We start from the raw sequence: 24,013 nt of genomic DNA, 5'->3' as shown, positions 1-24,013 counted from the left end.
AAAAAAAAAAAAAAAAAGAATAAAATACTTAGGAATTAGCTTAACCAAGGGGGTGACAGACTTGAATGAAGATGTAGCATGAAATCTACAAAACTGTGCTGAAAGAAATCAGAGACATTTAAATAAGTGGAAGGGTGCCCCATGGCCACGGGTTAGAAGACTCAACAGTGTTAAGATGTCCACACTGCTCAAAGCAATCCATAGCTTCAATGCAATCTCTACCAAAATCCTAATGAGTTATTTTGCAGAAACAGAAATCCATCCTAAAATTTGTGTGAAATCCCTAAACACCCAAACCATCCTAAAACTGAGTAAAGCTATAAGACTTGCCCTCCTGACCCCAAACTCAATGGGAAGCTTCAGTGATCAGCAGTGCGGTCCCGGCACAAAGACAGATAAGCAGGCCTGGCATCCATAGTTCAGTGGTTAGGGTGTCAGCACATACACTGGGGCTGGCAGGTTTGAACCCGGGCTGGGCTTGCTAAACAACGACAACTGCAACAACAACAAAATAGCCAGGTATTGTGGCAGGTGCATGTAGTCCCAGCTAGTTGAGAGGCTGAGGCAAGAGAATTGCTGAAGCCCAGGAGTTTGAGGTTGCTGTGAGCTGTGACACCATAGCACTCCACTGAGGGTGACATAGTGAAACTCTGTGTCCAAAAAACAAAAAACAGATGAGCAGACCAAGGAACAGAATACAGAGCCCAAAAATATTAACAAATCTCATAAATATGGCCAAATAAGCTTCTGGCAAGAGTACCAAGACCACTCACAATAGGGAAAGGAAATGGTACTAGAAAGACTGGATATCCAGATGCAAAAGAATTAAGTTGGACCCTTACAAAAATGAACTCAAAATGGATCAAAGATCTAGCTGAAAGATAAAACGCTGTAAAACCTTTAGTTGAAAACACAGGATAAAAGCTTCACAATGTTGGATTCAACATGTTACCTTGGATATGTCACCAAAGGCACAGGAGACACAAGAAAAAATAGACAAATAGGACTTTTCAGAAATCAAAAATGTCTGTGCATCAAAAGACACTATCAAAAAAAAATTTTAAATAAAAATAAAAAAACATAAAAACAAAAGAACAGAGTAAAAGGAGAAAGTGTTACGAGGCTCTGAGCAGAGGAAAGTGTTCTTCTCTTTCTGAAAACAGCTATAAGTGCCTTTTTTAAATAAAGAATTCAGACACTTTTATCATGCTATTTTGCTTCAGCTAAGTTATCTATTTACCATTTTCTGACAGATTTTCACGTGTTACTTCACTGTTGATAATGTCATCCACCTCCTATCTATCTTCTATAAAATTTCTGCCCCCAGTCTGAGAGTTAAAGTCATTTAGATTTAGTCTGAAATGTTATTGATTGATTGATTAACTGAGACAGTCTTACTCTGTTGCCCTGGGTAAAATGCTATGACATCATAGCTCACTCTCAACAACCTCAGACTTCTAGGCTCAAGTGATCCTCCTGCGTCAGCCTCCTGAGAAGCTGAGACTTCAGGCACCTGCCACAGTGCCCAATAGTTTGAGGTTGTGAGCTGTGACGCCATGGCACTCTACTAAGAGTGACACAGTGAGACTCTATCTCAAAAAAATAAGTAAATAAATAAAGTGGTAAACGCTACCAAAAGTTAATAAAAACCCTAACTGTGTTACAGAACACCAATATAGTTCTGTATTTCAGTGACAATTTCTGGTTTTGCTGTATTCTGAGAATCTTAAGCCAATGAAGTCACTGTACCCAACAGTCCCATGCACCTTAGGGGTCTGGATCCCTGGTCCCCACGCTGAGCATGTGAGGGGACAGGGCCTGGCTGAGACCAGTGGACAGTTGTGGCAATAAAGATAAAACATCAAAGCAAAGTCCCAGATGGGTTTGCTTTCAGCCACATTTCTGATGATGGCTGGCACACTGCATAGCTAGGCCCAGCAGCTCCTGTCCATTCCCATCCTATTCCCTATATGGGTCCCTAACAACCATGCAAAGGATAATAGAGCTTCTACCTGTTTTAGGTTTTCTTTTTTTTTTTTTTTTTTTGAGACAGAGCCTCAAGCTGTCCCCCTGGGTAGAGTGCCGTGGCATTACAGCTCACAGCAACCTCCAACTCCTGGGCTCAAGCGAGTCTCCTGCCTCCGCCTCCCAAGTAGCTGGGACCACAGGCGCCCGCCACAACGCCCGGCTATTTTTTGGTTGCAGCCGTCATTGTTGTTTGGCGGGTCCGGGCTGGGGATTCGAACCCGCCACCTTAGGTGTACGTGGCTGGCGCCTTAGCCGGTTGAGCTATAGGCGCCGAGCCTGTTTTAGGTTTTCCATCTTCCAAGCCATTCTCTTACATCCTGTGAAACTTGTCTTCCCCAAGACACTCTGTCCATCATCAACAGGGATGAGGTTCAAACCTTCGTGGTCTGAGACGGAACATGGCCTCAGCTGTCTTTGTCTACCGTGACCTTGCTTCCTACATCCCTCGAGCTGCCCGAGCTGCCTCCTTGCAATCACAACACCAACGTCCCATCTCTGAAGTTCTCCCGGCACCTCCCGCCCCGACCATGTGTTTGTCAGGAACACTCAGCTCTCATGCCCTCAGGCCGCCTTCCTTGCCTATGGCCTCTCATCTTTGTATCCACATAAGAGGAGCTCAAAGCAGAAGTAAGAGGCACATAGTTTGGGAAAAGATTTAATAAGCTCAATAAAAAACAAAAAAATGAAAAACTCTGTATTCTGTATGGAACAAACCCACAGAACAGCTTTACCTGCTTCGCTGCTTTCAGGCTGAGGCTCGTGCTCTGTGGGACCTGGAGCCAAGGTGCTGACATCTGTGTGGTCTGACCCCTGCGCATCTGGCAGTGCTGCGTTCTCACAGCGCTTGTCGCCATCACAACTAGCATCCAATCCTAAAATTAGGAATTTCACCCCAAAAGGCAGGGTTAGGAGAAGTTTCGCTTAAAATAAACACTTGTAGTTACTCGACTTCTTTAACTGGACTGTGAAAGATGTCCAGGCTCTAAGTGCCAGGCACCACCAAAACCATGGCACAAATGCAAAACAACTTCTCAGACAGAACCAAATGGAAACAAGACCAGCAAGCAGCCTGGCCTTCACACAGCCTGCTCACCCCTCTGGCTGCAGTCCTCCCACGCTGCGCTCACACCGTCCACTGCGCTACTTGCTTCCAAAGGCAGCATATGAGTTCCCCATACTTTTGCGTTGGGGTTTAACTCCGAAACCTTAGTTGGTGGTACCTAGGAAAAAATGTGACACATACATTTGTATCCAAACTTCAACAAAAAGAATTATTTATTAATGTAGAGTAAAGAGAATTTAGGCTAAAAAGATTGAGCCTATCTATTTTACATACCTTTAGGATGAAATCAGGTAGGAAAGTAAAACAAAGACATGATGTAGTCAAAACTCATGTAAGTAAAAAGTGTAGAAAGTGAAGTTTCCCCTAAGAACAAAGGTCCTAAAGGGTCTGTCCAGGCTGCTGTTAGGTCAGAGATAGCTAGAGCACCCCGAGGGAGAGGACGAGATGTCTCACTTTCACCAGCTGCAGAGTGTAAGACAATGAAATCTTGGTGCAGCTTTTGAAGATTTACAATTGAAACAGTACACACCAACAATGCATTCAAACGTGCAGGTCTGTGAATTGTGTTCTCACTTCCTAACTTCCAGAGAGCCTTATAAAATTCTCCACAGTCCCCACACCCTGATTTTCCTGTCATAGCCTTTTCTCTGCTAATGAGCGCTCGACAACTCCTCTAGGTCTAAGAAAGTCACTCTAACTCCAGTTTTGTTACCACAATCTGCCAATGAACCTAGACAAATCATGTGCCTTTCCCATCATGGTGCAGGAAGTCACAGGTGCCCCGGGGAGGAGCTGTGAGGGGAGTGTCCCCACTGGGTTCTGGGGGCAGACAGGGCTACTCCCATATCCCAGGTACAGAAAGGGTTGGGAAACGCCATCATGACCCAGCACAACAACAGAACACACATGATTTCAAAGCCACAGCAGACCCATGTGGCTCCGGTGACAGGGCTGTCAGTAAACACACAAAACTACTTCTGAAACAGAGTTGCAGGCTGGTGGTGGCCAGAACCTCAGTGTGCCCTCTGTTCATGCCTGGGTAGCCCTTACTTCCTACTCTTCTAGTCACTGGGCAAGAAGCAAGCACAAGGACACACCTGAGTCTGTGTGTATTTCTAAGCACTAAAATCCAGGGAAAGAAAGGGTTCCCTGGAGAACAGCACCCTATACTGCCCACACCCTGCCTCTCCTTACACTCTGTCTGAGCCTTCAGAACAGGGCTCCCTAGAGAATAGCATCCCACACCAACCACTCCCTGTCTCTCCTTATACTCAGTCTGAGCCTCCAGCTCCTTTCTGGCCTCTGCTCCTGCACAGAGTAGGTGTCCCTCTTCTCTCATCTACCCACCTACCCAACAAGCACCTCTGGATGCGCTAGAGGTCACTGGCACCAGGCACAGCAGGGAGCACCCGGATACTGCCCTGTGCTGGAGACAGCTGGCTCTCGTACACAGCATGGCCTGTCGGAGTCCATGCCTTTCCAACCTGTCTTGTTTTGTTTTAAATCTATTCTCTCTCTCCTACTCCGACATTTCCATACATCCTTCTCTAATTTGACTCCACCTCCCTCCACCAGCACCAGATCAAGTCCTCCTTCTCCAGTCCCCGCCCCCATTCACAGACACCCCCACCACTCACAGCCATGCCACATGCTCCTCAGGTCCCTAACTCTCACCAACAGTCACATCTTCTATTTTTAGCACCATCTCCAGTTGGCTGTTCTGCATCACCAAAACACATTTCATAGCTTATGGACGCAGACCACACACTCTACCAGGAGTGATGCTGCTGCACACAGCTCTTTGAGAGCTGGGGCTCCAATAGGTTCTGTGGCCAGAGCCCATCTGTGTGCCCCCCTTGAGCACATGGCTCACCACTGTGCTGCTGACACCTCAAACCCAGGCCTCAGTAAGGGGTGCTGGACAAACCACGCTGAGTAAAGTGATGACACAGATATTTATACTTCCCACTGTCTGACAAATTGTGCAAGATTTTATGCCACAAATGAATGGGACTCTATCCTTAAGTGACTACCACCTCTTAAGTGGTAACTAAGTCCAAATCGAGTATTGGAAACTTGGCACAATTCAAGGCAGTTAACCAGAATTCAATAAATATTCTCAGAGAAGAGGTGTGGCAGGAATGAGAGTGGAACCTTCCAGTGAGGACCTAGTGACCTGTGTGGACACATGCCACACTCACCTGGACCGAATCAGAGCAAGCCCAGGAGGCAGTTATGACAAATAAGAAAACCAAGGCAGAGACACATTAATTTGTTCATAAAAATGATGGTAATTATAAAACTGTGTTTGTTCAACAATGTTCATCAAGAGTTCATTAACTCTCAGAATGTGCATGAGAAAGAATTGATATTAAACAAAGTTCTATCTAAATCTACTACATTTCTTTAAAATATGGTTATGCTCTTGCAGTCACATTACCAAGAGCTCTGGCTTCATCTGCGTGGCTCTATGCATCTTCTTTCTCCACCAATAATTCATCACTAAGCAATGGTCACTGACATCAGAAGCGAACTGACCTTAGCAGCCACCTTCTGATGGTCCAAGACTCTTCTCTGCCTCCCACCACCCCGAATGTTGTGTTTCATTTTAAAAAAGAAAACATATAAATTTGTAAATTAGTATATTTCATGAGACAGAATGGTCCCTCTGGCACGGTACTCACCACAGGAAAGGGCAAGGAGATGGAGAGTACTGCACAGGTGAGTAATGGGGAGAGACACTCCAAGCAGATGACTCAGAGCAGTTCATGCACTGCAGAGCCATGAAGGGCTCAGTTCTGGCTTCTGTGAGACAAAGTGACACCTGCTGTGTGAGGTTCCATATTACAGAGAAGTCTGTCTCTAACAGCAGGTTAAAAGGTGCAGCTAGCGAGGGTGCCAGGACAAGTACTCAACACTGATTTCCAAGCAGTGACAAGAGCAGCCAGCTGCTGCTCACACCCCGTATGTAAAACATCACACGTGCATCACTTTAAAGGCCTAATTTTATAGTGCTTTGCCCCCACAATTATTTAAGGAGCAAAACCCATGCATCTGAATGCCTTTCCAATAAAAGTCCCCACAAGAACATGGACAGGAAAGAGGGTGACAGGGAGCTCCTCATCTTAGGCTGGGCTGCTACTTGCTCCCTCTCAGTTACCAGGTGCTAACATCTGCACATACCTCTTTACTTAGCAACATATTTTCTTGCCTGATGCCCCCAAATCACCAATAACAAAGCGCTGGTTGAATGGCAGCCTGTGCTGCTCCCAAGCTGTCTTTCCATTCACATCTTTTTGATTGTGTGTCTGTTTCATGAGCAAACTGAGGTCCTGTTGTTGAAGAATGTCTACGTTTATTACAGAATTTCTAGAAACATGTCCAAACTAGCTGCCCACAGATCATCTGTGAAGATTCTTCCAGCCAGAGGAGCCGGCCCCATCTTGGGATCTGGGACAGAGCATGATGGTGACTCCGACAAAGAAACAGAACCAAGAATTTTCCACCAGCTAAAAGCAGCACGACCATCCTGCCTCAGACACACAAAAGTACCAGAAAGCACAGTTTTTAAATGAGCACACTCTGCTAGGTCCATGCTTGGTGGGCTAGAGCAGCTCTAGCTCACTATGGTCCCAGTGACCCGGTCTCTAGAAGCAGCACTCCTCAATCTGTGAGTCACGACCCACAGGAATTGTATTAATAAAGGGCCATGGCATTAGGAAGGTTGAGAACCACTGCTCTAGAGCCTGCTCAGAGCTGTCCAGCAGGGTGAGCCACTGTGCTAACGAGACTTTGCACACAGACTTGGACCTACATACCCCAGACAGGGAATTCACATTCTCCAATTCAGAAACTATTAAATTGACAGGATAGTATTTCACAGCCTCACATAAGCATCAAACAACTGCACCTTTTAGAACCATCTTCACTGATTTTAAGTCAAAAGCAATCAAAATGTAAAGACAAGCACATGACAGCACAGTAGTAAACATTGATGAAACATACTTACTGACTGTGCATCTCTACTCGGCCAAGCCCAGAGCACAGCAGCCTCTGATGCCACTGGCTGGTCTGGACTCCCTCCTGGGGAGAACACAGCAGGTCCCCAGTCTGGAGGCCCCCTGAGCGGAGGCTGCCTAGGCATCTGCTCACCCTCCAACACACCCTGTGTGGCTGTGTTCGTCCAGAGACAGCCCACCGGGTATCCAGCATAACCATTTGCCAGTTGCTCAGAGAACATCTGATCTGCTAACCCTCTCATTGGGTAATAAGAAAATTCATTCAAAAAATGGGAGAATCCTTCTGTGCAGCTCAGCCAATTCACTTTTGAGGGACTTTCGGATATATTTAAGATATATTCTGTGAGTGAAAAGGCATGGTCACTACTTGGTACCACAATTTCTTTGCTGTCAACTGGGATAGCCGGAACTGCCTGGGGCACCTTGCAAGCTGTGTGCCCATCCACGTGGGTGGGCTCAACACCAGCCCAACAGGAACACCCAGTACATGTGTCTCGTGACTCCAGTGTTTCAAAGATCACCTCTGAGTGTCCCACAAAATCCACTTTGCCCTTTAAAGTAGACTCTTTCATTGCAGACTTGGTGTTTCTTTCTTTGCAATGGCAGGCATGTTCCTCTGTCCCTAGACCCAGGGAATCAATAAGGCCAGGACTGATGTTGTCTTTGTCCAAACAAAGTCTCTCCTCTTTACATGTTAGCTGTGGTTTACTCAACTCCAACACATCATTACCAAAGGCACTAGAAACTTCCTTAGCTGATTCAGAGCGAATCTGCTCCAGCTCTAGGCTCTCCCCACTGTGAACAGAATTATTCTCTACTTCTGACTCCAGTGGTACAAGATCTTTGTATTTGAGGACAATCAGTCTGTGGGTTTCATGATTTTCTACTTGGTTGGTGCCAGCATCAGGATTTCCTGTCACATGGGAGGTGATATAACTCCGGGAATCCTGCTTGGGCGCTGCCCTGCGTCTCAGGAGGCTCGGCTCCCACTTGAAAGCTGTCTCTGAGCCCACCATGACGCTGCTAGAGTCGTCTCCACTCCTCCCTCTGTAACCAGCTTCCAGGGAGTCCTTCCCAGGACTTGCTGACCTAGGAGGGTCACTCAGGTCTTGTGAGGCCCTGACTGAACTCTGTACCCACATTCCATCTGCACCATTACTGAGGCCTGCTTCCCTCTCTCTCTCATCTGTATGGTTGAAAATGAACGCAGAGGATACACAGTTACTTAGAAGAGGTCTGGACACGTCCTGGGGCTCTACATGTGTGGGAGTTCCTTGTGGCCTTCTGAGTCTGGGGCTGTCTCTCCTCTGGACACATCCCACAGGGGCTGAAGCACAGGTGCCAGCCTCATCTGCCCCACACAGCCCTGCCCGACACCAACGTTTTAGCTCGCCAGCCCTCCTATCACAATCCTCGGACCGCAGTGGGCCAGTCCTGTCCTCCTCAGGAGGAGAGACACTCTTTCCTCTGTCTGCTGGCAGGGGAATCCTAACCTCCCAGGCACTGTCCCCTGCACACTGCCCTTTCTCCAGTGCTGGCCCCACAGGGCACTGAGGCCCGGGGCCCTCAAGTCTGCCCAGGGCTGCATCTCTAAAGTCAGCACAAACTGAGACATACTCAGTTCCACAGCTCACAGAAGTGGTAAACCTTGTGGAACTTAAGTTAACTCTATCTAGACCAACGGCAAGGTTGCGATCTGCTCTGCTAACATCCAAGTGGAAATGATCGCTGTCTCGTGGGTTCCCAGAGTTATTTTCTTCTTCTTTCCTAGAAGGCAAATACTGGTTGACTCTAACCATCACAGCTTCAGGCCTGCCACTCCCTTCAACACATGGAGTGGCACTGGGCAGGTAAGTGGGGGACTCGTGCATCTGACCTGCTCCTGAACCTCGGTGCACTCTCTCTCTGGGGATGGCGCATGTGTGTATTAGCGACTCACTGGATATGCTGCTGTTTAACTCAGGGCCTGGGCCCATGACGTTAGGTGACATGCTGCTTTCTGTGTGAGCTTTAGGGAACTCAGCACAACCTTTTGTTCTCACAGCCTCTGCTGGGCTGTGACCACTGTTTGCTTCACAAGGTGTATTGCTGTCTGTCAGAAGCTCAGAACCAGGCCCAGTTTTCCCACAGGACCCTTCCTTTCTGTCATCTGGACCCCGCCTGTCCTGGGTTGAGGTCTCTGCCCGCCGTGGTTCTGACTCTCCTGCCCCCAGAATGAGATGTGGGACTGAACACTGCTTCTTACAATCCAAAGGCCAGTCCCCTTCTTGAGTCTCTGGGGAAGGACCAGCTGAGCAGCATTTGCCCCCAGCAGCTGCCCAGTCCACGGGCGCACCCCACTGCCCACACAGGACCAGGCTGTCAGGACACACAACCCAAACGCTGTGCGACTCATGCTCTCCTGAATTATGCTGTTGGTCATCTGCACAACCAGAGTTTTCATCATCTTTCTTCTCCCCATTAGAAATATCTAAACAGTTATTGTGACAACTGCTTTGAACATTTTCCATTCTTTCTTTCTCTACTGAAGAGGCTTTACAAGGGTTTGGGTAACTGCACAGAGAGCTGCTCACAAACGCTTCTTCCTGAAGGCCCCAGTCAGAATCCAAGGGCATACACATGGTAGGCCTGTCATCTGTAGGACAGACTCGTAGACGGCCATTCCCCACACACAGTGGGTCACAGACACGCTCAGAGTCCTGTTCAGTGGCAGCACCTGAATTTTTGTCATGCTTATCCCAGTGTCCACACTCGGCTGAGCACGCATGCCTGAGAGGGGAGCAGGAGCCCCTGGCAGCTGCCCTCACAACGCCGTAAAGCTCCTCATCCCCAAAGGGACCAAACAAAGACGATAAGGTTTTACTTATCTTGCTGTCGGGCTCCTTCTCCTCCACGGTGTTTTGTAACAAGGCAGTTTTTTCATCATCATTGTCACTACTTAACTCGTTGCTGAAACAACAGCCCATATTTGAAAGTACAAGAACTCATGTGACACTGTTGTTTTCTGGGCTTCCACAAACTCACTTCACACTAACTTGCTATGCTTTCCGAGGAGAAGCTGACACCCAGGTCCCAAAAATAACCCATGCATGGCAGTCACATGTCCCTGCCACTCAAACCAACAGCCTGATGACGAGAGCCCCGCCGGCAGCACGATGTGCCTGATGCTGAGATCTACAGTGAGCCCTGGGGTTCAGGGCGGCAGAAGAACACTGCAGGCTATTTCTTCTCATTCTCATAATCTCAGCAAAAAATAACAGAAATTGTCATCTTAACCAGAAGGAAGACTTCAGGCTTCTGGTTCCCCATGGTGTTTCAGTACTTTCAAAATTACATTCCATGGGACGGGGATGACCAAAGAAGGCAGTATGTAAATCCCCCAGAAGGGAACCAATTACCAGAAACTTGTTCCTTAAAACTTACAGTTGTATCTATTTTTCTAACTATTTAAGAAGTGACATCTGTGGATATTAAGGAGCTATCAGCAGGAAGGCAGAATGGTATTGGAGATGTGTGCTGAAGTATTTTCGACACAATGACACACTGTCCAGGACTGCCTCTGCAACACTCCAGGAAACATATACACAAAAATTTTAGACAACTGTGCGCACAGAGGGCAGAAAAAAAATAAAACAAGAGCAGAGGAGAGCAGGTAACTACTGAAGCTCATGACAGTGCTGAGGGTTCATTTTATCATTCTCTCCACTTCCACAGATGTCTGAAAATTCTAATTAAGAAAAAGGAAAGATTAAGAGAAAAAAAGAAAACAAATCTGTATCTTCTAGAATCAAAACCATGAAGTCTCTTGAAAGTGCCTGCAGCAGGAGTGCACGGCGGCATCGGTGCAGTGAGGAGCCTCCCTGCACAGGAGGCCTGTGACTCCTGCACCGTGAAGGGGTCTGCCTCACACTGACATCTGTAAAGTGTTATTCTTGGCATAAGCAATTCATTTTCTTATTATGGTTATGAGATGCTGTTTAAAAAACAAAATAAAGCGGCTCGGCGCCTGTGGCTCAAGCGGCTAAGGCACCAGCCACATACACCTAAGGTGGCAGGTTCGAATCCCCAGCCTGGGCGCGCCAAATAACAATGATGGCTGCAACCAAAAAATGGCCGGGCGTTGTGGCGGGCGCCTGTAGTCCCAGCTACTTGGGAGGCGGAGGCAAGAGACTCACTTGAGCCCAGGAGTTGGAGGTTGCTGTGAGCTGTGATGCCATGGCACTCTACCCAGGCGGGTAGCTTGAGGCTCTGTCTCAAAAATAAATAAATAAATAAATATGCCTTGGAACTAAAACATCAGACATGTTATGAAAAGTGTCTCTTTTGCCAATGGCCAAAAGTGACACAGATAAGTCTTTAAACTCCCAGGGCTGGGAGGGAAACAGGGGTTGACTGCAAATGGGTACAGGGGTCTTAGCAGAATGGTGAACAAGCTCTAAAACTGTTACTGGGAATGCTGCACAACTCAGTAAAAATCTACTTCACTTTTATACTCTACATGGGTGAGTTTTATAGAATGTGACTTACACTCCAATAAAGTTAGCTTTAAAAAATGAACAGAAGGCCAGGCACAGTGGCTCACACCTGTAATCCTAGCACTCTAGGCAGCGAAGGCAGGTAGATCACTTGAGTTGAGCTCAGAAGTTCAAGACCATCCTGAGCAAGAGTGAGAGACACCATATCTAAAAATAGATGGGCATTGTGGCAGGTGCCTATAGTCCCAGCTACTCAGGAGGAGGCTGAGGCAAGAGAATCAATTGAGCGCAAGAGTTTGAGGTTGCTGTGAGCTGTGACAGCACGGCACTCTGCTAAGGGTGTTAAAATGAGACTGTCTTAAAAAAACAAACAAACAAACAAACAAAAAACAGAACATGGACCCTGATGTATACAGTTTAGTGAAGAAAACCTATGTATACAAACTCAAACAGTTACGACAATTAAGTCCACTCTTTATAATATACTATTCTTATACTAAACCAGAAGATTATATCCTACAATAAGATTACTTTTTGTGCTCAATAACTGGCAAGGGTTAAAAGCAGTTACTAGCTCAATACATTTGTATTGAGGCAGAAAGCTGTATAATAAAGGTTAACTACTATTTCTAGGGCATAAATACAAACCTACTCCTGAATTATTCAGATATTTGGGCATTTCTATTGCAACTCTTCTCCTACTCACATTGCATCCAACTTTGGTGGAAAAGCTGAACCTGAAAAAGCCAGGTTCCCCAAACTGACTGAACACATACTCACTTGCCAATCACGGTGACATTGGACCACTGCCATCAATATGTAGTTCCTGGAAAACCACAAGGTACGCACCTGTCCGCACCCTTAGGTGTGCTGTGAACACTCACAGTGGCAGGAAAAAGACAAACAACTTCAATGTCCCCCCAAATCAAATGGCTGCAGAAATGGTGAACAAAGGACACCACATGGCAGGTAGAAAGGCTGATGAGTGGGGACACAAAGACGAAGACACACGGAGTGGGAAAAGGTGAAATATGTGAGTAGTGATCATAGCCATGTATCAAAGTGTGGGCTCTGACAAGACCTCTGTTTTCTAGGAGGAAGTTTATGACTGCAGTGAACTTTCTAAGGATGTAGGTACTATGAGACCAGGTCTCCCAAATGCCTCCAGCACTCACAGCCCCTCAGCCTGCAAACACCGGCAGCGCACCGCACCTGTGAGTGCTGTCAGAAGAGTCTAGCCTGCAACCCAGGGTCCTAAGAGCAGGACTAAGGAGGAGACAGGTGTGTGGTGCTGTGTGGCAACAGGAGGCCAAGAGAACATGAGCAGGTATGGGTAGGGCCACTTCAAACTATTTCTCCACTGAAACAAAATGCTGAATTCTACCTCAAGCATCTTATTCTTTACTACACAGGTCTCATCTTAATTCTTTTTTTTTTTTTTTTTTAGATAGAGCGTCACTCTGTTCCCCTGGGTAAAGTGCCATGGTGTCACAGCTCACAGCAACTTCAAACTCCTAGGCTCAAGAGATCCACTTGCATTGACCTCCTAGAGTGCTAGGATTACAGGCATGAGCCACTGCATTCAGCCCTCATCTTAATTCTTACCAAAGCAATTAATACAAAACAAAAATATCAAAGAATCCAAAATCTAGTTCTATCCCCTGAAATAGGTTTTTAAAGATGTTTGAATATTGGCTCGGCGCCTGTGGCTCAAGCGGCTAAGGCGCCAGCCACATACACCTGAGCTGGCGGGTTTGCATCCAGCCTGGGCCCGCCAAACAACAATGATGGCTGCAACCAAAAAATAGCCAGGCATTGTGGCGGGTGCCTATAGTCCCAGCTACTTGGGAGGCGGAGGCAGGAGAATTGCTTGAGCCCAGGAGTTGAAGGTTGCTGAGCTGTAATGCCACGGGACTCTACCCAGGACAACAGTTTGAGGCTCTGTCTCCAAAAAAAAAAAAAGATATTTGAATATCATGCTGGACAATGAATTAACGATGGGGAGAGTAAGAACTTGTTAAACCAAAAAAACCCCTCAAATATTCCTACATTCAAAGGATAGCTTAACATTTCTTTGTATAATTTTCTTATTACACTATCAAAATCTTTTATTTAGATTTTAGTAACTTCAAAATATTATAAAATTTAGAACAATCAATGTAAAATAGAATAAAAAACTCTATACTATAAAGTAATAAAATTATGAAATATAATAATTTAGAAGATATCTTTTATTTTTAAAATTCTACCTTATTAAAAGTAGATCGGGGGCGGCGCCTGTGGCTTAAGGAGTAGGGCGCTGGCCCCATATACCAGAGGTGGCGGGTTCAAACCCGGACCTGGCCAAAAACTGCAAAAAGAAAAAAAAAAATAGTAGATCAACAAGTCCTTTAATCTCTGTATGGACTGCTTATAACTGGGAAAATACAGGTGGTTTACTATAAATTTCATAAGGTTACTTATAAATTTTACTTTAAAAAGTTTTCACTTTTAGGATAGGGCATGGTAGCTCACACCTACAATCCCAGCACTCTGGGAGGCCTAAGTGGGTAGATTGCTTGAGCTCAGGAGTTCAAGACCCCATCTCTAAAATAGCCAGCATTGTGGTGGGTGCCTGTAGTCCCAGCTACTTGGGAGGCTGAGGCAAGAGAATCACTTGAGCCCAAGAGTTTGAGGTTGCTGTGAGCTATGACACAACAGCACTCTATACAGGTCAACAACGTGAGACTCTGTCTCAAATAAATAAATAAATAAATAGTTTTCACTTTTTAAATTTTAAAAGATATATAATATTTTGCTCCTTTTCCACTCCCACTACTTTACTTGAATAACTAACTCCCCCCCCCAAAAAAAAACAAAACCCTTAAAAAACAAAAAGCTAGGTAAGAGAACTTGAAGACTATCAAACTGGTTCTGGAGTAGCTCTGAATGCACTTTACACACACACATGCAAATGATGAAGGCAGGACTAAAAAGCCAATGGATTTCTATTTCCTTTTTCTTTTATTAATTAATCACAGCTAAAATATGAAACAAATTTTCTTTATTTTTTTAAAGGAAGGTGTCACCCAGGCTGGAGTACAGTGGTGCAATTATAGCTCAAAGCACCCTCAAACTCCTGGGTTCAAGTGACCCTCTGCTCAGCCTCCTGAGCAGTGGGGAATACTTTCTGACACCTGGCTAATTTTTCTGTTTTTGGTATACACAGGGTCTTGCCATATTGCCCAGGTTGACCTCAAACTTGTGGTCTGAAAGGATCCTCCCACCTTGACCTCCCTAAGTGTTAGAATTTTAGGTGTGAGCCACTGCACTTGGCCTGAAATAAACTTTTCAGTAAAAGCGTCCTATTAAACTTGTGTGCTTTAGGGAACACAGGTTATCAAAATGTAAAGCAGATCATATACATGGGACCTAGAGTTAGCGATCTCCTAAACACCATGGTGAGCATCTGACAACAAACTAACATGTGCGCACAGCACTATCGGTCACTGCACACTCACACACACACTCACAGCCAGGAAAAGACACCACTGCACTCAGAGGCTGTGGGAAGGAGAGAGCCCCACCACTGTTTTGACATGTTAAGAAACACCTGTATTTCACATTTCTTCTTTTTACAATAAACATTTGTCTTAACGAAATTATCAGTGAGCTTCAGCTATTATTAAACAATCTGTGATTCATCTGAAAACTGAATTACCTGACTCAAAGTTGGGAGGGAACTTGTCTGGGAAGTGGTCTGAGATATAGGACCATTCATCTGTGAAATTGAAAACAAAGACACCATCACTACAATGTCAAGAAAACAGTTTCAAACCACAGTAAATTAAGCAAAACCAAACCCACTGAGAAATGTAATTTTTATATGTCAAATTCATGAATTCATAAGATATTCAGGATGATGTAGGAGCCTTAAAATTTTAGATTTTTGAAATTCTGACTAAATATAAGTGAAATTCCTTGTACTTTTAAAGGGAAAAATGAACTCTTCCCAAAGCTATTTTGATACTTTGTTTCATTCAGCATCATATGCAATTTCTTTTTGCTATTTTGAAACTTTAAATATTACTGCTCAACATAAAATTTTTAAATGAACAAAGGTAGTCAAAATGAAACATTTATATTAAAATTCTAATTAATTCTTGAAATATATCCTCCTAGGATGGCTGAAATGTTATTAAAGTATTTATAAACCACCTCATTTTCTTGATTGAAAATACAAAGTATTCAGTATCTACAACAACTCACTTTAGTTTTTGTTCTCACCTAAGACTTCTAGTTTCCTCTACTGAGCTACCCACACATTTTTTCAGACTGACAGGGTTTTAGTACACCACCCCAAAAGATGGCACCTTGACATTTAAAGAAAGAGCAGAACAAGGCCACAGAAACAGACAGAATTCTCCTCACCCCACCCCTGATGCATGCATGAAACCTGGCCAGCCCCCTGAAGACAAGCTTCAGACCCTCCCTCCAGAACAGTCCTGCTCTGCACACAGGGCCACCAGGAAGGGTCTCTCTAAGTTCTCCCCAGTCCATTGCAGGATGATCACAACCCTTTTGTCCAATCATGCTTCTCTGCAACTATGTACTTCTTTATCAGACTTACAAAAAACAGTGTCCCTGTTTGTTTGGGTCTTCATTTATAAAGGCTTTCAGACCACAGAAACTTAATGCTAAATAAATGTGCCTGCTTTTCTTCTCCTGTTCATCTGTCTTTTGTTATAGGTGTCTTGGCCACGAACCTCAGTGTGGTGAGAAGTCTTTTCTTTTGGGCACAACTATGACATCTATAAGAACACCCCAGTGTAAAGTCTGCTATCACTGCCTGACTCCCCGACACCCACTGCAGAGCCCTTCATCAAGACAGGAGATAAATGTCCCCCGCCTCCCCAGAGCACCCACCAGATGAGAGCTGTCCTTGCCCTCCTGGACTCTCTGTGCCTGCGGTTCAGCCACAACTTTAGCGTCCTGGTCAGAAGTCATGGGCTCCACTGGAGGAGTTTAGCGCTAACCTCAGATGCTGTCAAAGAGCAAAAACAGGACACAGGTCACCTGAAAGGCACTGTGTGGTAGATCCTTAAACAAAGTTACTGAGCAGTCTTAAAATCTTCATGTTTTCCAGGATGTATATTCCTCTGGACTTTAAGTAGTGTAAAGTAACATTATTTAATAAGGAATTCTTTTTCTCACACCCATTTGGTAACAATGGCCACAGTGAAAACTTGGAAATCATGTGCTAACATGGACAAACCCACTCATGCCCAGGAATTCATGTCTTCTTTAAAACAGAACATTAAGATGTTAATATCTGAGCTATGTAAGGGACTTGCACAGCTCAACAGCAAAACAAAACAAAAAAAACCTTGATTAAAAAGTGGTGAAAGGACATGAATAGACAGTTTTCTAAAGATATAAAAGTGGCCAACAGATACATGAAAAGGTGTCACTAATCACCAGAGAAACTGGAATCAGAATGACTATTCTCAGAAGACAGGCAGGACGTCCTGAGGGTGGAGAACAGAGCCCTTGGGTTCTGTGGTTGTATGTAAACTGGTGTAGGCGCTAGGAGAACAGCACAGCACAGCACAGCACATCTACTTTCAAATATTAAAAAACAGAACCACCATGTGAGCCTGCACCTCTCCTTCTGAGTGCATATCCAAAGCAAGTGAAATTGCCACCATGGGAGAACTCCTGCACTCCACTCACAGCTCGCTGCACTACTCACGATAACCAAGATACGGAAACTACCCAAGTGTCTGTCAGGAACCAAATAATAAAGAAGTCTGATATACACACACACAAATGGAATAGGCTTCAGCCTTAGAAAAGGAGGAGGTCCTGACATACGCCACCGCAAGGACGAACCTGCAGGACGCCTCCACGTGGAATGAGCTGGGCACAGGGGCAAGTCCTGCCTTGTGTCTCTCATGTGCATGATCCAGTCATAATGAGGCAAATACGCAGAAACCGAGAATCAAAGGTGGTTACCACAAGGTGGGCAGGGAGAAGAGGGGAGAGGGCTACATGGAAAAGAGCTGCAGGTAGCTGGGCGAATAACTGTAAAGGTGGAGCGTACACCATGAGCACTAAGCTACAATATCATACTGTACGTGGAGATCCCTAAGTGAGTAGATTTTTTTTTTTTTTTGAGACAGAGCCTCAAGCTGTCCCCCTGGGTAGAGTGCCGTGGCATTACAGCTCACAGTAACCTCCAACTCCTGGGCTCAAGCGAGTCTCCTGCCTCCGCCTCCCAAGTAGCTGGGACCACAGGCGCCCGCCACAACGCCCGGCCATTTTTTGGTTGCAGCCGTCATTGTTGTTTGGCAGGTCCGGGCTGGGGATTCGAACCCGCCACCTTAGGTGTACGTGGCTGGCGCCTTAGCCAGTTGAGCCACAGGCGCCGAGCCAAGTGAGTAGATTTTAAGGTACTCTTACCATATACAAAAGAAGGGTAATCATGTGATTTGATGGATTTATTAACTGGCTTGACTACAGTAACTATCACCAAGGCATCAAAATATCAAGTTGTACACCTTAAATATATATAATAAAAACAAAAACGGGCTAGGTGCCATGGCTCATGCCTGTAATCCCAGCACTTTGGAAGCTGAGGCAGAAGGATCACTTGGGGCCCAGTAGTTCAGGACCAGCCTGAACAGCACCATGCTCCGTCTCCACACACACACAATAATCAGCCAGGCGTGGGGAGTGCCTATGGTCCCAGCTAGTTAGAAGGCTGTTGTAGGAAGATCACTGGAATCCCCTCAAATTTGAGGCTGCTGTGAACTGCAATGAGGCCACACTTCAGCCTGAGTGAGATGAGACCCTGTCTCATGAATAAACAAATAAAGTAATGAAACTCCAAAAATTAAAACAAACAAAAAAATAAAGAAAATTTAAAAGTTAATAGAATTCTAGAGCAAATACAGTTTTGGATGAATCCCAAATTTATATATAGTAAGTCCTCACTTAAAAGGTTTTGGAAAAGGGGACTTCACTTGAAAAGATACATAAGGAAACCAATTTTACCACAGGCTAGTTGTTAAGTGACTGAGGTTCCTACAGCAAACTGCTGGTCAAAAAAACACCAAATTTCTAAATAAAGGTCCAAACACTTCTAATATGTAACAGAGAAATAATTTTGAATTAAATATACATGGTATTGGGTGGTGCCCATAGCTCAGTGGGTAGGGCACCAGCCACATACACAGGAGGTGGCAGGTTTGAACCTGGCCCAGGCCTGCCAAACGACGACAACAACACCAAAACAGCCTGGCGTTGTGGCAGGTGCCTGCAGTCCCAGCTACTTGGGAGGCTGAGGCAAGAGAATTGCTGAAGCCCAAGAGTTTGAGGTTGCTGTTAGCTGTGACACCATGGCACTCTACTAAGGGTGACATAGTGAGACTCTGTCTCAAGAAAAGAAAAGAAAAGAACACCAGACATGGTATTTAAGAAAGATTAAGAAGGACAAACAGGGTAATGACCCAGCTCTCAGTGAATCAGCAGATAGACAGGCGGATGGGCATGTGGGTGCAGCGGCAGTTGCCGGGAGCCCCTGTCCACACCAAGCTCAGACTAACACTGGCAGGCAGGGCTTACTGCACACTTTCCGGCCATGTCATCTCCTGTCCTGTGTTTGTACTATTGTAGCCTTTACAGATTTTTACAATAATTCACATGTAAATATGTTCGTTCCTTCACTCCTTCGCTCACTTCCCAACCTGCACATTCCAGCTCTGGATGGCAATGGTTGGAGCTGTCCTGGCAGCTCTGAGCACCAGGCAGAACCACCCTGGACAGGCCACTCCCTGCTGCAGGGCACTCCCACACTCACTCAGACTGCAATGTGGGGGAAATCTCTACCCAGAGGAAATCCATGCAGCAAGGTTTAGGTGTAAACTCCACACAGACAGTGGTCCTAGCCAGGAACCAGATTTCTTATTAGTTATATAATAACAAAATCATGTTATTTGAGGACCTGCTGTACATAGTTTTTGACTGTTCACATTAATTTCAATTTTTTTTCAAGGACAACAGCTGTCAAGACAAATAAACAATAACTAATTAAAAAGGAATCCCCTCACTGTCCTGAATCATAAGACTGTGCCCAGTCTGAGTACGAAGTATTGTGCTCTAAGGGAGTACTTATTATACTAAGTACTTACTGTACTAAGACTCTAAGGGAGTCTCTGGAAGGCGTTTGTCCAACTCAACGGCTGGACACAAACTCCACGTGTCTCATTTGATTTTCCCAAACGACTTAAGAAGTAACTGGGGTCAGAAGAGAGAACTTTCAAAATTCTATGTCACAAGGATTCCTAGACATCCACATCTGGCACCAAGGCCTTCCAAGCTCTTTTCACTGCAAGGTACATGGCTTCACAAACAAGAAAAAGAATTTGATTTAACTCAGGTATCTTTTCTGGCATTTCTGAAACACACAGTACCAGACTGCCAGAAAAAAAATTAAAAAGCACAACTATTTTTGTCTTACTAGGTAATTATACAGGTTTTCCATTTCTGCAATGGAGCTCCCTATTGTCAATAACCTGCATGTGATAAATTCTCAAAACTCTTGTTAATGAAATAATCTGATCAAAGGCAGTCTCATGAAATTGTCAAAAGTGTCACCAATCACAAAAGCACACAAAAAACTAAATGCTATAAACATATTTAGAGATGTAAACTAGCAGAGAACAACCGCTTGAAATAAATTCAGTAAGTTACACAGTGTTATACTGTTTTCCAAACAGGATAAATGACAAATATGTTAGATTTTAATAGGCAGATACTTTTATGAGCATGAATCTTGTTTTTGTGTGTGGTTCCAATGTCCTCTGTTAAACTAGGCAAGTGAGTTCATTTAAGGAAACACATTGAGTATTAGTAAAACGCTATTGGAACACAACACCCCACATTTGGGCTGCTGTATCTTGTTTTTAAACAAAAAGTGTATCATGAAGAACAAATATTTTTAGTTGACAAATTATAGTTCAGAAATACAGATTTAGGGAACTCCTGCTCTGAGACTCTGGGTCACTGGCTCTCAGTCCTCAGATGCAGTGAGGAGTCACTGGGGGGAGTTATAGCTCTGTAGCTCAGACACATGTACTCTCCTGAAGCTAAGTAGAGGATTCTAAAACACCTGAGCAAAGAGTGACCTCCAACCCCACCCCTCCCTTACCCAATGCCCAAGCAATGCAGGGGGAGTTCCATAGGGTTAGGAATCATCACAGCCTGGAACTAAAGATGTAGATTAGCAACCAGACTGACAAGTCTTACAAGGTTTTACTGCGCGCAGTTTTACCAGTATTAATTTATAGATTTTTAAGACTCTCAAAGAGCCAGGCACAGTGGCTGACACCTGTAATCCTACCACTTGGGAGATGGAGGAAGATAGATTGCCTGAGCTCACAGGTTTAAGACCAGCCTGAGCCAGATTGAGACCTTGTGGTAGGTGCCTATAGTCCCAACTACTTGGGAGTCTGAGGCAAGAGGATCCCTTGAGTTTGAGGTTGCTGTGAGCTGTGATGCCACAGCACTCTACCAGGAGCAACCAAGTGAGACTCTGTCTCCAAAAAAAAGATTCTCAAACAAAAAATATTTGTTCTTCAGGATACACTTTGCTTAAAAACAAGATATAACAGCCCAAAGGGAAAACCCAGCTGGAAGAGGCCCTTAGTGTACATACCACTATGCTTTCCCAGATCATGGGAAATCACATACGCTTGATGGAAACACCAACACCACAATACATGAAGCGGTTCTGCAAAGCCAACACACACAAAAAAACGGGCTCATGCTCTTAAATTTCATAATAAATTTATAGCAAACACAAGGGACAAGGATTTTATGAAGTGGTAAATTTCAAGACAAACAATCTGGCTTTTTCAACACGAAAGGAGATTTAAGACATTTTACTGGCCAAATTATGGCTTTATTGGGTAAATGACCCAAACCAATTATTTAAAAAAAAAAAAAAGAGCAGAGAAAACACTGATAGGACATATGATGGTACTAAAGAATTATTTTATTTTCTTAGATGTGATAATGACATCATGGTTATGGTTAACAAAAAAAGAGATCTCACCTTTTAGAGATTCACACTAAAAGATTTATGTACAATTTTGAAATATTTACAGGGAAGAATAACACCATGTATGGGATATTTCTCAGAATAGTATGTGGGGCAGAGACGTGGAGGTTCACCACTGTTCACCCAGGGGTATAGGGGTTCACTGTACTAATCTGCCTACTTCTCGTATGCGAAATTTTCTACAACGGAAGGTTAAACAACTAGCCATAGCACTGTTGTCGCATAACATAGCGATTCTAACTGGACCATGCTGCATCCCATCTGTCAAAAAAAGTAATCGAGGCTGGCCCAGTGGCTCAAACTTGTAATCCTATCTGAGGATTGCTTGAGGTCAGGTGTTCAAGACTAGCCTGAGCTGGAATAGACCATGTCTCTTGTTCAGGCTGAACTCTTGAGGTCAGGCAATCCTCCCACCTCGGCCTCCCAGATAACAGGTCTGAACCACTGCACCCAGCTCAGTTTGGCCATTCCTCAAGACATTAAACATAGTCACCATACGACCTTGTGATTTGACTCATGGGGATACACTGAAGAGAAGTGAAAACATGTTCCCATAAAAAGCTATGTTTGAATACTCATTCCAGCATTATTCCTAAGAGCCAACAAGTAGAAATAGCCTACACAGCAAATTGTCAGAGGTCAAGCACCTCCCTTTACACGTGCCTTCAGCAGTGCTTCAAATATCAAAAAGGACAGGTCGCAATTTGAGAACTGGATAATTTCTAAAACAATAGAAAGATATTCTCCTAATGGGCATGAAATTATTTCCTTGGTATGAAAGAATGCTGTAGAAGCATGGGTGATCTGTCTCTGTTATCAGAAACCTACAGGGGAAAAGGAGTATCTGGACCCCTATTATACAATGATTAATCTCAATGTTCTACAGGCTTCTAAATCTACCTCAACTCTGTCAGTTCAGAGATAAGTGAGTCAAGGTCACAGAGCTAACAAGTTCAGTGAGGCTGAGTTGTAGACACAGGTAATTTTGCTATTCAACTGTATGTGGCTGGAGGACATTTAAAGTACAGCAGTCAATTCACACACTAGTCCACACCAATGGGTGTCTACTGCACAGACCCTGGGCGAAGTCCCCTACAGTCCCCTCGGCTGATCTATCTCCCTTCTCTAGTGATGCTCAACGAGTCAATGTACAGACCATGACCTTAGTAGGTAAAGACAGACATGGTGCTTAAATACAGGCTAAATACATTTTTCTACAACAAAAACAGTAAATTGATTTAATGCCAGAATATATAAACTACCAAGTGGGAGATGACAGACTGAACCTCACCAGGGGATTCTCAAGCACACTGATAATTCTGCATGATGAGTGGACCCTAGAATGTACATTTCACCCATGATCCCACTATAGAGAAGCCACATACAAAACCTCTCTCCTGAATCTAGGAACATAAATCTGAATTCAAGAACTCTCCATGGGCTCGGCCCCTGTGGCTCAAGTGGCTAAGGTGCCAGCCACGTAACACCCAAGGTGGCGGGTTCGAATCCAGCCCAGGCCCGCCAAACAACAATGACGGCTGCAACCAAAAAATAGCCGGGTGTTGTGGCGGGCGCCTGTGGTCCCAGCTACTCGGGAGGCAGAGGCAGAAGACTCGCTTGAGCCCAGGAGTTGGAGGTTGCAGTGAGCCGAGATGCCACGGTACTCTACCCTGGGGGACAGCTTGAGGCTCCTGTCTCAAAAAAATAAATAAATAAATAAAGAACTCTCCATGGTCCACTCCCCCTGTCTGGAAGTCCTCCCCTTCTGCTCACTCCCTGTCCAGGCACCTTCTCCTGTAGACCACACTGGTGGTACTCAGTCCACTGCTCACTTCTCAGGGTGTCCCTGAGTCCTCTCCCGTAGACCACACTGATGGTGCTCAGTCCACTGCTCACTTGTCAGGGTGTCCCTGCGTCCTCTCCCGTAGACCACACTGGTGGTGCTCAGTCCACTGCTCACTTGTCAGGGTGTCCCTGCATCCTCCCCCGCAGACCACACTGGTGGTACTCAGTCCACTATGCACTTTTCAGGGTGGCCCTTCTTACCTGCACACATGGCAATGCCCAGCACACCACAGGAGCGCACAGCCTGCCAATGCCGCCTTACAACTTACCCAAGGTTCTTCTCTTTACTAACACTCAGATACAAATAGTTCTGCAAGGTTGCCTAAATACTCTGTTTACTTAAAAGATTTTTATTGTCTGTGATTAGGAACAATGAACTAGGCTTGGCGCCTGTGGCTCAAGCGGCTAAGGCGCCAGCCACATACACCTAAGGTGGCGGATTCGAATCCCCAGCCCGGGCCCACCAAACAACAATGATGGC

At 45.0% G+C, this 24,013-nt stretch overlaps 1 protein-coding gene across 3 annotated transcripts in view; it reads right to left on the bottom strand.

Moving 5' to 3' along the window:
- The window catches only part of LARP4B (La ribonucleoprotein domain family member 4B), a 95,517-nt gene that overhangs the window by 48,079 nt on the left and 23,425 nt on the right, over window positions 1–24,013 (bottom strand). Inside the window, exons 1-5 of one of the 3 annotated variants that reach the window (XM_023511385.1) lie at window positions 19,757–20,735; window positions 16,491–16,608; window positions 15,286–15,345; window positions 3,122–3,248; window positions 2,760–2,900 (exon numbers count right to left, since the gene is read on the bottom strand). In XM_023511385.1, coding sequence (XP_023367153.1) covers window positions 2,760–2,900; window positions 3,122–3,248; window positions 15,286–15,345; window positions 16,491–16,571 — 409 coding nt within the window. In that variant the 5' untranslated portion in view covers window positions 16,572–16,608; window positions 19,757–20,735. Of the gene's footprint in view, window positions 1–2,759; window positions 2,901–3,121; window positions 3,249–15,285; window positions 15,346–16,490; window positions 16,687–19,756; window positions 20,736–24,013 lie in introns of those variants that run through there. The other 2 variants (XM_023511384.1, XM_003786845.3) reach the window with 2 other exon arrangements.

Source organism: Otolemur garnettii, unplaced genomic scaffold (genome assembly GCF_000181295.1).
Source record: "Otolemur garnettii isolate 467f Iridium unplaced genomic scaffold, OtoGar3 scaffold00019, whole genome shotgun sequence".
NCBI lineage: Eukaryota > Metazoa > Chordata > Mammalia > Primates > Galagidae > Otolemur > Otolemur garnettii.
Note: the sequence above shows the minus strand (reverse complement) of the source record. Positions and strands in the feature narration are given on the sequence as shown.